Raw genomic sequence first — 14809 nt, forward strand, 5'->3', positions numbered from 1 at the left:
GATAATTTTCACATAAGTCCAATGATTTTCTTCAAGTCATCGTCGAATTTTCTCACAAGTCTCTTCTAATTCCCTACCCTAGCCTAACCGTTACTCCATTTAACTCTCATACTAATTTTGCAATAATTTCTACCACCATTAATATTATATAAAGCAACCCATTATATACAACCCTTTCAATGCTTTTGTTTTTTTTTTCCTAATTAATATTTATGTCATTTAAAGTTTGTGAACACTAATTTAGTGTACAACATTTAACTTCCAAATTAGCATTATATATCCTCTCCTATTTAAGATCGTCTCATTTGTTTCCTCCAAAACAATCATTTGGGGTGGTAAAAATTTGCAGTATTTTCTTTAACTTGAATTTCGAATGACGAATTACTAATTTGTGTATTATTTTTTGTTGTACTTTTGTTTTGTAGGCGGTACGAAAGGAAGACCTTGTGGTGAAATCCTATGGTTAGCGGCCAACTCTTGATGTCATGCACACTTCACAGGTAAATTCACTTTTATGCAACTAACAACTTCAATATTTCAATTTGGTTTTAAAGTTTTCTAATTCGTACATAATTAAATTCTAAAATTTATGAATTTTTATTAGATGATGATCAAAATTAAAGAATAGAAATATGTATCAATGTTGAAATAAATTCCGATTTCATTTGATATTCAAAAAAAAAATCAATTATCTAAATTTTTAATTTTTCTAGAGATAACCCGTGATTTTTCACGGGTAACAAAACTAGTTTTACTCGTAAAACACTAAAGTTACACTCAAAAAACAATTTTATATATTTAAAATAAAATTTTATAACATAAATTTAAATTTTTATTTATAAAATCACCTTAAATATAAAAGTTATAATTATAAAGAGTTAAAGTTACACTCATAAATTAAAGTTACATTTATAAAACATTAAAGTTTTCGTCTTAAAAATATAAAATCTTAACCATCAATCTTAGAACATTAATGGCTAGGATTAGGACTTAGGGACTCACCACTTTAGGTGGACTCATTTGAACCCCTATATATATATATATATATATATATACTCAAGTGTAAGACATGGACTTAGATGATCTTATTACTATATAGTGATAAGTTCTTCTAAATCCTTAATATCTTTTGAGTCCCTAAGTCTTTATTAGGGTCCTTGGATTAGGAGAATGGAGAGTGGAGATTTGCCTACTTTAAGCCCATTATAAGCGTGAAAATAAAAAAGGAAATAGGGTGAGCAGGAGAGAGAAGGGATGTGTCAGTACAATTGGCTATTACCCACTGTGCACACACAAACACATGCATAATCACTCAACAACCTTCCTCAACACATTTCTAAACATACTCCACCAAAACACAATTTGAAAAAAAAAACTCATCAGACTGGCGAAAATTGAGAGCAAATCCCACTTTCTTCATTTCCCATCTTCCTTTATCAGCTTGCATTATCAGCTTCCTTGATCATCTTCCATTATTATCCTCGAAGCTCAGAAACAAACAACAAGACCAACGTCCAACGTAAAAAATGACGGATTTGCAAATGGTTCCATTTGGCCATGGTAATTATTGGATTATTTTTTTTTATTTTCTTCATGTTAGTTTATATATCATATTTTTATGAAAACATTAGGTTAGATATTAACAGTTCTTTAAATATGATGAGAAAGTGTATTTTAGGTTATTTTTTAAGCTTGTTTTTTATTATGTAAAATCTGTAAATCCACTCTTTTAACATGAACTCCATCATTATGGAGTTCAATATCAACTCTGTGAATAATAAGTTAAACTTCTCCATGATGGAAGTTAAACTCTGTGAATAATAAGTTCAACATCATAGTGTCAGGCTTGAAATTTATAACAGTGAATTCGATGAAATTGTAATTTTAAGCGCAAAAGGTGTGATTTTAAGCCACCAAAGTATTATTGTAATTATTATGGTAGAATTGAATTTCAAAAGTGTAATATTTGTATCTTAAATTGAAATTGTCAATATCGTAAGTATAACTTATAAAAGTGTAATTATATCTGATAAAAGTATAATTTTCACAGGTAAAAGTGTTATTGTAAGAGACAAAATATGTCATTTTCAAACGTAATTGTTATAATTACAAGTATAATTGTAATGAGACAAAAGTGTAATTATAACAACCAAATGGTTTATTGTAAAGAAAAAGCAAGTTTTGAAACTGTAATTGTAATAATAAAAAGTATAATTCTAACAGTTGACTGTAATTTTAACGAGTTAAATTGTTATTATAACAGAAAAAGTTCTAAATTTGTAAACATTAATTCTTACTAGTAAAAGTGTGATTGCAAAAGACAATTTACGTAAGTTTTAAAACTGTAATTTTAATAGAAACAAGTATAATTGTAACACAGAAAAGTGTAATTTTAATAACCAAAGGGTTGATTGTAACAGAAAAGCTGCAAGTTTATAAACTAGAATTGTAATAGTAGAAAGTATAATTCTAACAGGAAAAAGTGTAATTATAACTACGAAAAGAGTATTTTTAATAAATATATAATTTGAACAAATATATGGGTTACTTCAAGTTGTTATGAAAACAATTGATAATAATTACGCTATTGTCAGATAATATTGAGCACAATGGAAAACGAAAGCCGAACGAAGAAGAATTTTGCAAAGATGTTGAAGCTAAGTTCACCCCCTATGTTGGTCGAAATTCACGGAAATAGAGGAAGCATGACATTTTATAGAATTTATCTTTGTTGCTTGTGGTTTTGATGTGCGTAAGTACACGACTAAGAGATGGCGTGGAGGGGAGATCAAATCTAAACTGTTGGTTTGCAACCGGGAGGGGTTCAAACAGAAGAGACAATTGGAGTGTAGTGGCGGCCAGGACTCAGGTAGGAGACACAAAGTCAGGCGTGTTGGTTGCAAAGCGAGGATTAGGCTGTTCTTGATGAAGGGGAAATTACGAATTGACAGATTCCACAGTAGGCACAACCATGAACTCGTATCAGCCAGAGATAGAGAGTTCCAAAAGTTGGCATGCAACATAACAGACTATCACAAAATGATAATCCTTTATAATTCAAGGGTGAGTTAATTAAAATTACACTTGTCTTGATTAAAATTACACTTGTTTATGTTATAATTTCACTTTAATTTGTTAGAATTACACTTTTGTCAACTAAAATGACACTTTTTGCGTCTACAATTACATTTTGTCTTGTTAAAATAACACTTTTCTTTTTTTGAACTTATACATTTGGATCTGTTTTCTCTATCAGCCAGAGATAGAGAGTTTCAAAAGTTGGCATGCAACATAACAGACTATCACAAAATGATAATCCTTTATAATTCAAGGCTGAGTTGATTGGAATTACACTTTTCTTGATTAAAATTACACTTGTTTATGTTATAATTTCACTTTATTTTGTTAGAATTACACTTTTGTCATCTAAAATGACACTTTTTGAGTATACGATTACATTTTCTATTGTTAAAACAACACTTTTCTTTATTTGAACTGATATATTTGTATCTGTTTTAATTATGTTTTTTTGATGATTAAAATCCGTACATCTAAAAGATTGTCAATAATCAACAACTGAAGATAGGAGCTACGAAGACTTACAAAATTCTGAAGGAACATGTTAATGGGTTTGAAAACATCGGTGCTAGTTTGAATTCTTTTAAGAACTTTCACAGGGATGTGAAATGCTACATTCATGAACGGGACGGTCGGATGTTCGTGGACCACTTTAAGGAATTGGTCACTTAGACCAGGGTTCTTCTTTGACTATGATGTTGATTAAGCGACGGTAGTCTTAGTAAAGCTATATGGGCCGACGGGATCGCTAGAAGGAACTACTCAGTTTTTGGGGATGTAGTGTCATTCGACCCGACGTATTCCACCAATAAGTATGACATGTCATTCACACCTTTCACGGGGGTTGATAATCATAAACGGTCGGTCACTTTACTGTGGAGCGCTTGTTGCTCATGAAGATGCGGAACTCGTTTAAATGGGTGTTCACCGTTTTAAGGTGCGATGGGTGGCAAAGAGCCTAAGTACATTATCACCGATCGGGATCTTTGGTATTCTTAAAGCGGTGCCATTGGTGTTCAAGACAGCGCGCCACCGCTATTGTATGTGGCATATCATGAACAAGGTTCCAAGCAAGTATGGAATGGCGAGAGATGATTATTCAGTGTTTCTAAAGAAATTGAATGCTATAATATGGGATGAAGACATTGAAGCGGCAGAGTTCGATGCAAAATGGGAAGAAATTGGCAGGGAACACAATGTTAATAACATTGACTGGTTCCAAGAAATGTACGCTAAAAGGAAGCAGTGGGTTATGGCTCATTGTAGGGACTTAGATATGGGAGGTGTTATGAGGACAACCCAAAGATCAGAGAGCGAAAATAGTTTTTTTAAGAGATTTGAGAGTAAGTCAGGAACATTAGTTGAGTTTACGATGCGTTTTGACAAATGTGCGATGGACCAAAAAGACACACACGAAGCAGTTGACAACATATGCATACACGGTTTCCACGAAATATCAACGCATCTAGCTATTGAAGTGCACAGGGCGGAAGTGTACAGTCATAAAGTATTCGAGGAATTTAAAGAAGAGGCCAAGTGCTCAATTGGTACTTGTAAAAGTAGAGGATTCACTGAGTGTGGCTCTTTAGAAGTGACCACTGTAAGAGATGCAAACAGGGAGAGAAATTATGAGGTCACATACGCCCGGTATCATTCTCAGTAGCATTTGTTTACTAAAATTATACTTTTATCCGTTAAAATTATACTTTTGTTGATTAGATTTACACCTAGGGTTGTTAGAATTATACGTTGGGTTGTTAAAATAATACTTTGGGTTGCTAAAGTTATACTTTAATCCGTTAAAATTACACTTTTATTGATTGCTATTACACTTTGGGTAGTTAAACTTACAAATTGATTAAAGTTATACTTTTATCCGTTACAATCACACTTTTATTGATTAAAATGCTACTTTTGTGTATTACAGTCACACTTTCATCTGACTGATTTAACTAACATATTACTCTATATTGTTGAACTAGATACATTGAAAGCCACTTGTAGCTGCAGAATGCTTGAGAGGAAAGGCATTATTTGCCGGCATGTCATATGGATTTACTCATCAAACGGAGTGAAGATTATTCCAGAACAATGTATTGTTAAAAGATGGTGTAAAGATGCAAGGTTGTCTAAAATGTTCGATTGTAATGGGGAAGCAACTGAGGACGTTGATATAATAGATGGAAAACAGATTGCGATGTCAGTAATGTGGTCGGAGATTCATCAGACAGTTGGGTTGCTCATGGGCAAATTGAAGAATGATGTCGAGAACTTCTCTAGTCTAATTAGACAGTTTAAGGAGAAACTCTCACCATTAGGATCACAATTGAATAAACGACAACAGTTGGAGAAAATTCTTGGATGTTCTCCTAGTGAGGAGATAACCATTTTGCTGCCCAAGAAATCCAAGAACAAAGGGAGCGGAAAGAGAATGTTGTCGAAGAAGGAAAAAGCAGTTGCTTTGGCAAGGACGCCAAAACGTATGTGTAAAAATTGCAAGCGATTAGCTAACCATGACAAAAGGAACCCCCTAACCCATTCGCGAGCACCCGCCAGTGTCGCAATCATCAGAAACCTCGTCGGAAGAAGAAGAAGATGGAGAAGACGAAGAAGAAGGAGAAGAAGACGAAGAGGAAGAAGAATAAGGCATCTTAGAATAATCAATTTAATACGTAATAAGTAGTACAATTTTTTGGGATGTCTACACAAAATACGAGGTACAACATGATGTTTCGTATTGTTTTTAGACATCAAACTGCCAGGAAGACAACTGGTCGCCGTTGGTATTACAATGTATTTTGATGAAGTATTTTTTATTAGACGACGCAGTTATAATGTGCAAATACAGAACGTTGAAATTTTCACTCTTGACTATTATGACAAATTATGTTCTTCAAAGTACACGTAGTTATTATTGCACCATCTTTCAGATAGGTAAAACAACATTACTATCTTTTCATAAATAAAACTACTAAAATGACACTTTTGCCTTTTAAAATTACATTTATATTTTATGTAATGTAAGGTCTATCTCACATCCTTTGCTATGGCTTTTAGAATTATACTCCTGACGGTTAGAATTACACTTTTGTGTATTACAGTCACACTTTCTTCTGACTGATTTAACTAACATATTACTCTATATTGTTGAAGTAGATACATTGAAAGACAGTTGTGGCTGCATCTTGCTTGAGAGGAAAAGGCATTCTTTTATAGAATGTTGTAAGATTATTTACACAAAAACTAACTGTCTACATTAAGGTTGCTAACATCTGCAAATAATACCAAGTATGAAATAAGTGTTTACATAGCCAAGGGAATATTCCCACAAAAACAGAACTACTAAATTAAGGTTGTTATTTTTTCACATTGGCACGGGGGTCTGTCTCTACGCTTCGTTGTAATACCTTCCACAGTTTGTCCTTCGTGCTAACAAAAGCTTTGACCTTCTCGAGCACACCTTCGCGCAAAATGTTCATGTCTGCCAGAACGAGGGTAGCTACCAGCTGAATCACCAAATAGCGCCGTGATTTCTTCTTCTTGAGGTCTTCATCCTCAAAAGGAAGACCCTCGTATAAGAGCATCGCCATCATGGTGAACAGACCCGACTCTGGTTGGTTGAGAGTTGGTGACATCCGTGAAAGGTATCGGCGCAACACATAATTAGGAATTTCCCGTGCCCTAGTGTTCTTCTTTTCCTTATCCCGTGATTCTAAATAATCACTCACTGCGCTAGACTGCAAATGTACATAATTACCTTATAAAAACTGATTGAACAAAACAGATAGCATTCGGAAGAAAGCGATCGACAATAACTTACAATTAAACGCGCGGCTTTGCCAAACTGCGACTTTTTCAAGTCAGAATGCCTTTGCCCGTCCAGCAAGTCGACAGTATTTGATTTGTGATTGATACATACGCATGCAAAATGGTCGTCAATGCAGAACGGGACAAATAGCAAGTCTGTTTTCAAGTTAACGGTACGCTCACTGTCGACGATGAAGGTGTCCCGGATCCGTGCAGTCGTCATAGTTCTTTGTCGATTGTGTGTCTGGTTGCTCAAACGTCCCGAGCATACGCAACAGTAAATCCTTGAAAAGGCAATCGTGAACATGATTAATGTGGTTACATTGTCACCCAAAATTACACTATTGTCCCTTAAAATTACACTTCACACGGTTAGAATGACACTTTTGTGGATTAAAAGAACTAAAGTGAAACATTCACATAATAACACTGTAATTAAGAAAAGTGTCATTCTAAGTAACAAAGGTGTAATAGAAGTGGACATAAATATTATGCAATGATAAATGGAATTACCATGTGACGTATACCAAAGAATGACATCCTCATTTGGTCGCCATATTCCTCCTTCTCCAAATGGTTCATCAAAATCGACCAAAGACTTTCGATCACATTTAACGACATAAGGTTTTCAGGCATCGAGGACATAATGTCTTTTCTCCGGCGTTGCGTGACGGTGTACCAGACACTGCTTCACCGCACTCCGTAATATTAAAGAAGTCGTTAATTAAAGTAAAATAAATGTGAAAAATAAACTGAGTATCCTTGATTAAAGAAGTAGTTAATTAAGCCGATTAATGACCGTTCATCAAAAGTGTGGTCATCTAACAAGCAATAGTCGGCAACATGCTTCCTCTTGTTTTTAATATCCTTTATTAACGCTTGGTTGCCTCGGAGCGGCTTGACACCACATTTGTGTTGAGACCACCTCTACCACAATCGAGAGCAGCCAACCCGTCCCCCTTTCCACGGGGATGGCTCTTAACGAGGATAGCGCTTTAACGGATGGAATGCGCATGGCAACGCGGCGTCGCCTCCATAACGGGCTCTTCAAATTCGATTCTGAGCACGTTTTGTGGACTCCGGCCTATGTCACCATCTGTTTTCCTCTTAACATTCAACTTTTTTATCAACGGATGTCCAAAGATCGTTTGAAAAAACAAACCCTCGTCGGGATATCTTCTCGATCTTTCAAGTTAATGTCACAGAGGACGAGTGTTGCGGCAATCTCAGCACGGTACAAACTCATAGCATCCTCTTTCCCGAGGTCACATTGAAAAGGGCTTCCGCGGTAGAACATCATATGTAGCATCATGAAAACGCCACGATCATTTCTCGAATACCCTTGACCTTGCCAAATTTGAACTCAATGTTGACAATCTTGAACCCGCCGACCTTTGCCCCCTTAGAACTGACCCTTTAGACACCAAATACTTCCCCATTATATTTGCACGAACATGAAAAAAACGTCGGTGTGTTAACGTAGTACGACCCATATAAATTGGTTGACTTTGGATATCGGACACTTACCGAAATACGCGCTATCCCTCCGTAAGGGAGCGTTTCTATTGGGTCATCGTACTTGCGGTTGTCGAGGTAGTCAATCTGCTCGGTGAGAAAGTTGATGCACACGCAATGTAGTGATCACCGTCCCGGATAACAAGGGCGAAAGATCTGCACCGTGTGTCGCTAAGATCGAAACAAGGAAAACTTAAAAACCATGAGACAAGATTACATGTTTTGTTACCTACCATGTCCGTATCAAGTTTGGAATGGTGCACGACGTTTTCGGCCCGGCATCCCAGCCACCATAAATGTCTTCGTCTTTGTTCAACACTTTCCCAAGCTTTTGAGCGTTCCAAATATACCTTGCGGGGTCCTTTAATTTGAAAAGTGTTAAATGCGTGAACAGATAATTAAAAGAGCTATTTTATAAAAATAAAGTGAACCTTTAACCAAAAAAAGTGTTAGAATAAACTCAGAAGGGAGATGTTAAAAGTATAATTTAAACAATCAAAAGTGTAATTCTAACGGCAAAAAGTATCATTTTAACGGACAAATGTGCAATTTTAACATACAAAACCAACTTTTTAACTTTAAAAAGTATTATTCTAACGGACAAATGTGTAATTTTAACACACAAAGGTAACATTTTAACTTACAGTGTGACTTAGTCCAAAGAAAGAACGGGATATGTCCGAAGGTTTCATGATGTGGTTGAGTAGCAAGCACCAACCATCAATAACACTTGTCATGATTTGCTCCCGAGGGTTCAAAGTTGCAATATCTTCCCGGGTAATGAAATAAAACTCGCTGAATTGGACCAATCGTTCCCTACAACAACAAAATGTAATTAGCCATCAAATATATATATAATTAGGAATGTTAAGGGCCTCTTGTAAAGAATAATACACTTACAACTCGTTAAACGCGTCTGACTGATTGAACGCATAGTCAATCACATATTTCCTGTCACTGAACATTGGCACTAGGAGCTCCTGACTGAATGCTAGGTTTCTCGTCGCAAAGCACAAATCAGGATTAGGCGCCCCACAATCAATAGAACACCCAAGGTTCTCAATGACGTGATCCATGCATGGTAAGGGCTCACTCGAGTGAAGTAAAAAGGATGGTAGCTCGGATCACCGTGAGGGACGTACGGGACCGGGATAGGAATGTCGGCGTTCTCGCCTGCGTACTACGTCACCGTTTACCTCTCTTCTCTCGATAGTCCCTTCCGAAGACTTCCCGGCAACATCCTCAACTGCCGCATCTGTAATAAAAATAGTGTTATTTCATCATCAGTAAGTAAGTGTAACTGTGGCAGAGAAGAAAGTATAAATTAGTAGACAAAATTATAATTCAAACAAAATAGAGTGTTATTTTATAAGACAAATAAGTGTAATTTTAACTAAAAATAGTCTAATTCTAGAAGACAAAAGTGTAATTGTAAGCTACAAAAGTATAATTTTAACTTAAAAAGTGTAGTTTTAGTAGAGAAAATTGTAATTCTAATCGAATAAAGTGTGATTTTAACTAACAATTGTCTAATTGCAGCAGAGAAAAGTGTTATTCTAAGCCAAAAAAGTGTTATTGTAAATAACAAAAGTGTAACTTTAAAAGAGAAAAATGTAATTCTAACTAAATAACTTCATCCAAGGCATTACCTCCGTGATCCTTCATGTGACCCCATCCACCACCTTCTCTACCACCAATAGAACTTATATCCAAATTTGGCTCATCATTATTCCAACCCTCCTCATTTTCAAGATGCACTGAGATATTGGGTGCTCCTGAATAATGCGTTTACGTCCGCGAGAAGAATATACGATACTTGTCCATTCTACGTCCATAAAGTCCTTTACCTGCAGCGCATATACATATTCCGGCTGCTCGTCTCCCTTTAACAACCGCTCGTCAGTGGTTGCGCCTCCACCGTTTCCTGCACCCTCTTCATAATGTTGTTCGGCTGCGCGCTCTGCATCACATATCTCAGCAGTAGAGAATAGGAACTGAGTGGCAGGGGGGGCAACTTCTGTGTTCGAACTTCCGCCAAAGCATTATCCACCTTCTCGGGCTCCCCAATCGTGCCCACTAAATTCCAAAGATTTAGAATCCACTTGTACAGCATCGTCTAGTGTTGCAGAAACCACTATTGAACTTGAACATTGGAGACCAGGTTCAGCATTACCCTTCCCAGTCTTGTCATCATCCTTGTCCGCCTCGGCATTCAGAACTTCACTCACATGCACAACCGCTCCCGTAGCGTCGGAGGCCACATTCACCAATTCTCTTACCTCTCCAATTCCATGGTCTTCTCTGGCCGGCATTTCTGCACGGCGTTCTGCTTCAATAATCTCCGCAGACGAAATCAGCAGTTGAGTGACGAGTGGATCAGCGTCGGTGGGCCCATTGTCCTCATTTTTTTTGTCAGCTATCTCAATATCCCCGGCCACATGCACGTCCATATCCATCGTCTGCTCTTCTTCCTTTGCAGTACCGCAGATTCGCATAGAACTTCTTCTCAGCCTCATCAAGCTCTTCTTTTCAATATATATCTTCGAGAATTTCCGGTCAAATTTTGGTGGTTCTTTAACACCACCTGCTTTCTATCTACCATCCTCCTTCAGAAATAACGGAAATCTCACGAGTACTACCAACATCCACGTCGGTGTCCTTCTTGTGCTCGTCTCGTTAGCGAGTCCGCAAATTCAAATTCGAGCCGTAAAATTGCACGGCCTCCATTATCTGTTGTGTAGACACCTCCAGTGCTTTCTCACTAGCTGCTTCATCCGAAAAAATTGAGGCGGCCACCGTGCCTTCATGGTCTGTACCAACATCTACACTCACCTCTTTCTCATTATCGGATCCATCATCCTCCATATCATCACCATCCTCCTCATCGTCAACATTATCACCATCCTCGTCATCTCCCTCGTCCTCATCACCATTGTCCTCCTCTTCATCATCGTCCCCAACATCTTTGCCGCTCGTACCGTCGTCATCTACCTCATCATTAAATCTCGATCACCTGGACTTTGTTGCGAAGCAGTCTTGATTTCACGGAAAGATTTATTCGTTCAGCTATCTCCTGTATTTCCACAGCATAATCCTTCATCCTTTGGCTTTGAAAGAATGATTGCGTGCATTGTGTAGCGACAGGGTCACTAGAATGGTTCATCCCTCCTGTTAACCTTTTGAGCGTCATGGCTGCATCTGCATACCATGAATAGAAGACAGTAGCATTCCTTTGCATCTTCAAGTAAAGCTCATGCACATCCTACATTAAAATACAGATAATTGGACAATTGTTCAGTCAAAAGTGTTCATTCAAAAGTATAATTTTAACCTTAACAACTGTAATTCTAAGGTCAAAAAGTATAATTCTAACGGACGAAAGTGTAATTGTAAGCTACAACAGTAAAATATTAACTTTAAAAAGTATAATTTTAAAGGACAAAAGTGTAATTGTAACATACAAAAGTATAATTTTAACTTTAAAAAGTATAATTTTAACTGACAACCTTGTAATTTAAGCAATTACTGATTAATATCACAATTACAAATGTAGTGTAATTGTAGTGAAAGAAAAAGTAACTTTAAAACATTAAAATTAGCCTTGTCAAATAAACAAATAGCACTTACATCTACGACCCGAGCTTTCAATTGCTCGTCATCATCAACACGAAGGGGTTCAATCTCGATGAACTTCTTCCGTCAAGTTGAAGTCACTTGTAATGCCGCATCACTAACCACATTTCCAATGGCCAACACTTGGCTGTCATTAGGCACCCCACCAATGCTTAACAGTTCTTTTGAAGGCACCGAGGATACTTGACCAAGGACCAAGTTAGCCGACCCAAACAGTTCTTGTCAAGCTCACCATGTAATCTGTCGAAAAAGCGTCTGGGTCCCAAGCTTAATGAGAGGGATCGTGGCGACAACTCTTACCACGGAAATCGAAACGTTGAAAGTACGTAATCATTAAGAAGGGGATACACCCGGCAAATGTCTTTATTTTCACCGATGTCTGCCGACCTTCTCCAAATTTTCCAAAGACATAAGTACACCAATCGTCTTTGCGTAATCGAGTCCACATCTTCAACACTCTCAAAAGCTTGAAGTCAACCCCACCTATGATGTTGGAGTTAGGAATGATGACATTGCGAAAGCGAGAACAAACACTGCGGAATTGTGGACCTCCTTTTTGTATTTTTTTTTTTTTAAAATATCTTGGAAGACAATTCCTAAATTAATGCCTTCGTTACCCCCTTTTATGTTGTACGCTTTTCGCCATTTATCTTTCAATTGCTTATTCTCCGGCGCTTGAGAATCCTTTTGGCGGCCCGTAGGTACTAGATCAAGAGTTTTAGGACCAAGTGGTAACATAAAACAGTCATACACGTCATGCTTGGTGACCATGAACTCCTTATCCTTGGCCCGAAAAATATACGATTCATCACTGAATGCTTTCAGAAAATCTTTAACATGACCCATCGGATATGTTTTGAGCTTAAGCTCCAGAATACCACCGAAACCGATCCTCCGTACCGCATCTCATTGTGCATCATTAAGCTTTTGAACGAGCTCAACCAAATTGCTTCTACGGCACTTCACGACCACCTTTGCTATTTTCTTCGTGTCGGTTTATTTGGTTTGGCTAGTTTGGCAACAACAAGCTCCTTACTCAACTTAACAGGCACCTTTGCTTTTTGGACTTGCACGATTTACCCTCATTTCCACGACATCTGTTAACATTACTCAAAATTAATTGTTACATACAAAAAAAAAATAAGACAAAAAGAAAAGTTAAAATTGTAGCAGCATAAAGTGTAATTATAGCAGCCACAAGTGTAATTCTCATAAAATAAAGTGTTATTTAAACAGGCAACAGAAAACTCTCAGCAAAAAAAAAGTGTGATTGTAGCAGCACAAAGTGTTATTTTAACAAACAAAAGTGTAATTGTAGCAGAGGAAAGTATAATTCTAACAAAATAAAGTGTTATTTTAACAGGCAACAGAAAACTCTCAGCAAAAAAAAAGTGTGATTGTAGCAGCACAAAGTGTTATTTTAACAAACAAAAGTGTAATTGTAGCAGAGGAAAGTGTAATTCTAACAAAATAAAGTGTTATTTTAACAGTGTGATGACATTTTAACGAGAAAAAGTGTGATTTTAGCTGACAAAAGTGTAATTCTAACAAGATAAAGTGTTATTTTTACAGGCAACAGTGTAATTTTAGCAAAAAAAAGTCTAATTGTAGCAGCATAAAGTGTTATTTTAGCAACAAAAGTGTGATTCTAACAAAAGGGTAATCAAAAGTGGGATTTGTAGTAGAATAAAGTGTTATTCTAGCTTACAAAAGTGTAATTCTAACAAAATACAGTGTTATTTTAACAGACTACAGTGTAATTTTAGGAAAGAAAAGTGTAATTGTAGCAGCATAAAGTGTTTTGGGGGAAAATTAATTTTGAATAATAGAGAGATGGAAAGTGGGGGGAAGTTTTTAGGACGTGTGTGAGTGATGTTTTGATTGACAAGCTGCATGCATGCTAATACCCTATGAGTGGTAGGAGGAGAGAGGTAATTATTTTAGCCATTAGAATAATATTATTAGTTGCTTTTTACTTTTAATCTAAGCCATTCAATAACATGATCTAAGGGATGACAATAGAACTCATGGACTCAAGTGTAAGACATGGACTTAGATGATCTTATTACTATATATATATATATATATATATATATATATATATATATATATATATATATATATATATATATATATATATATATATATATATATATATATATATATATATATATATATATATATATATATATATAATTAGGTTCAAATGAGTCCACCTTCCTTAGGTGAGTCCATGAGTCCTAATCTTAGCCATTAGATTATAACAAAATCAATGGCTAAAATTAATTCTGAAAATAAATGACCTATATAAGACACAACAAACCCTAATTCTATTCATTTTACATCTCCCACTTATCTTTCTTCCTCCCTTTCTCTCTCTACCTCCCACAGGCCACAAAGACCACCGTTCCTCCACACCCCCTGCCTCCGCCGCCACCACGCCAACACTACCTCGCTGCCTCCACGCTCCATTCTCACATCACCGGCCCACCACGACCTCCCCTCCGCTCCTGCCTCACCCACTGCCGCTGCCTCCTCTTCTCTTCTTTTTTTTGTTGGTTGTTGCCACGGTGGTAGTTAGGGGGTGGTGATGGTTGTTTTCTTGTGGTGGTTTTGTCGGTAGTGGGCGTGACTCGGTGGTGGTAGTTCTTTTGTTTTTTTTTTGGTGTTTTTGGCGTGGTTGTTGCCGCCTCTCCTCTTTTTTTTTCTTTTCTTTTGATGTGTGTCGTGGTGGTTATTAGGGATTGCCTCCTATCTCCCTTCTCTCTTTTTTTCA

The 14809-nt window shown here is 36.7% G+C and overlaps 1 protein-coding gene and 1 long non-coding RNA gene across 2 annotated transcripts; one reads left to right on the forward strand and one right to left on the reverse strand.

Moving 5' to 3' along the window:
• Positions 1 to 4303: 4303 nt before the first annotated feature.
• LOC141631223 (protein FAR-RED IMPAIRED RESPONSE 1-like) lies at positions 4304 to 4741 on the forward strand. The gene has a single exon (XM_074443923.1). The coding sequence runs from the start codon at positions 4304 to 4306 to the stop codon at positions 4739 to 4741; it is 438 nt and encodes a 145-aa protein (XP_074300024.1).
• A 3942-nt stretch (positions 4742 to 8683) lies between these two features.
• Positions 8684 to 9385, reverse strand: LOC141626882 (uncharacterized). Its single transcript, XR_012536457.1, has 3 exons — positions 9301 to 9385; positions 9045 to 9216; positions 8684 to 8761 (listed from the first exon to the last, which is right to left on the reverse strand). It is a non-coding gene; the product is annotated as an uncharacterized LOC141626882 (long non-coding RNA).
• Positions 9386 to 14809: the final 5424 nt, after the last annotated feature.

The sequence above is a fragment of the Silene latifolia genome, chromosome Y (assembly GCF_048544455.1).
Source record: "Silene latifolia isolate original U9 population chromosome Y, ASM4854445v1, whole genome shotgun sequence".
NCBI lineage: Eukaryota > Viridiplantae > Streptophyta > Magnoliopsida > Caryophyllales > Caryophyllaceae > Silene > Silene latifolia.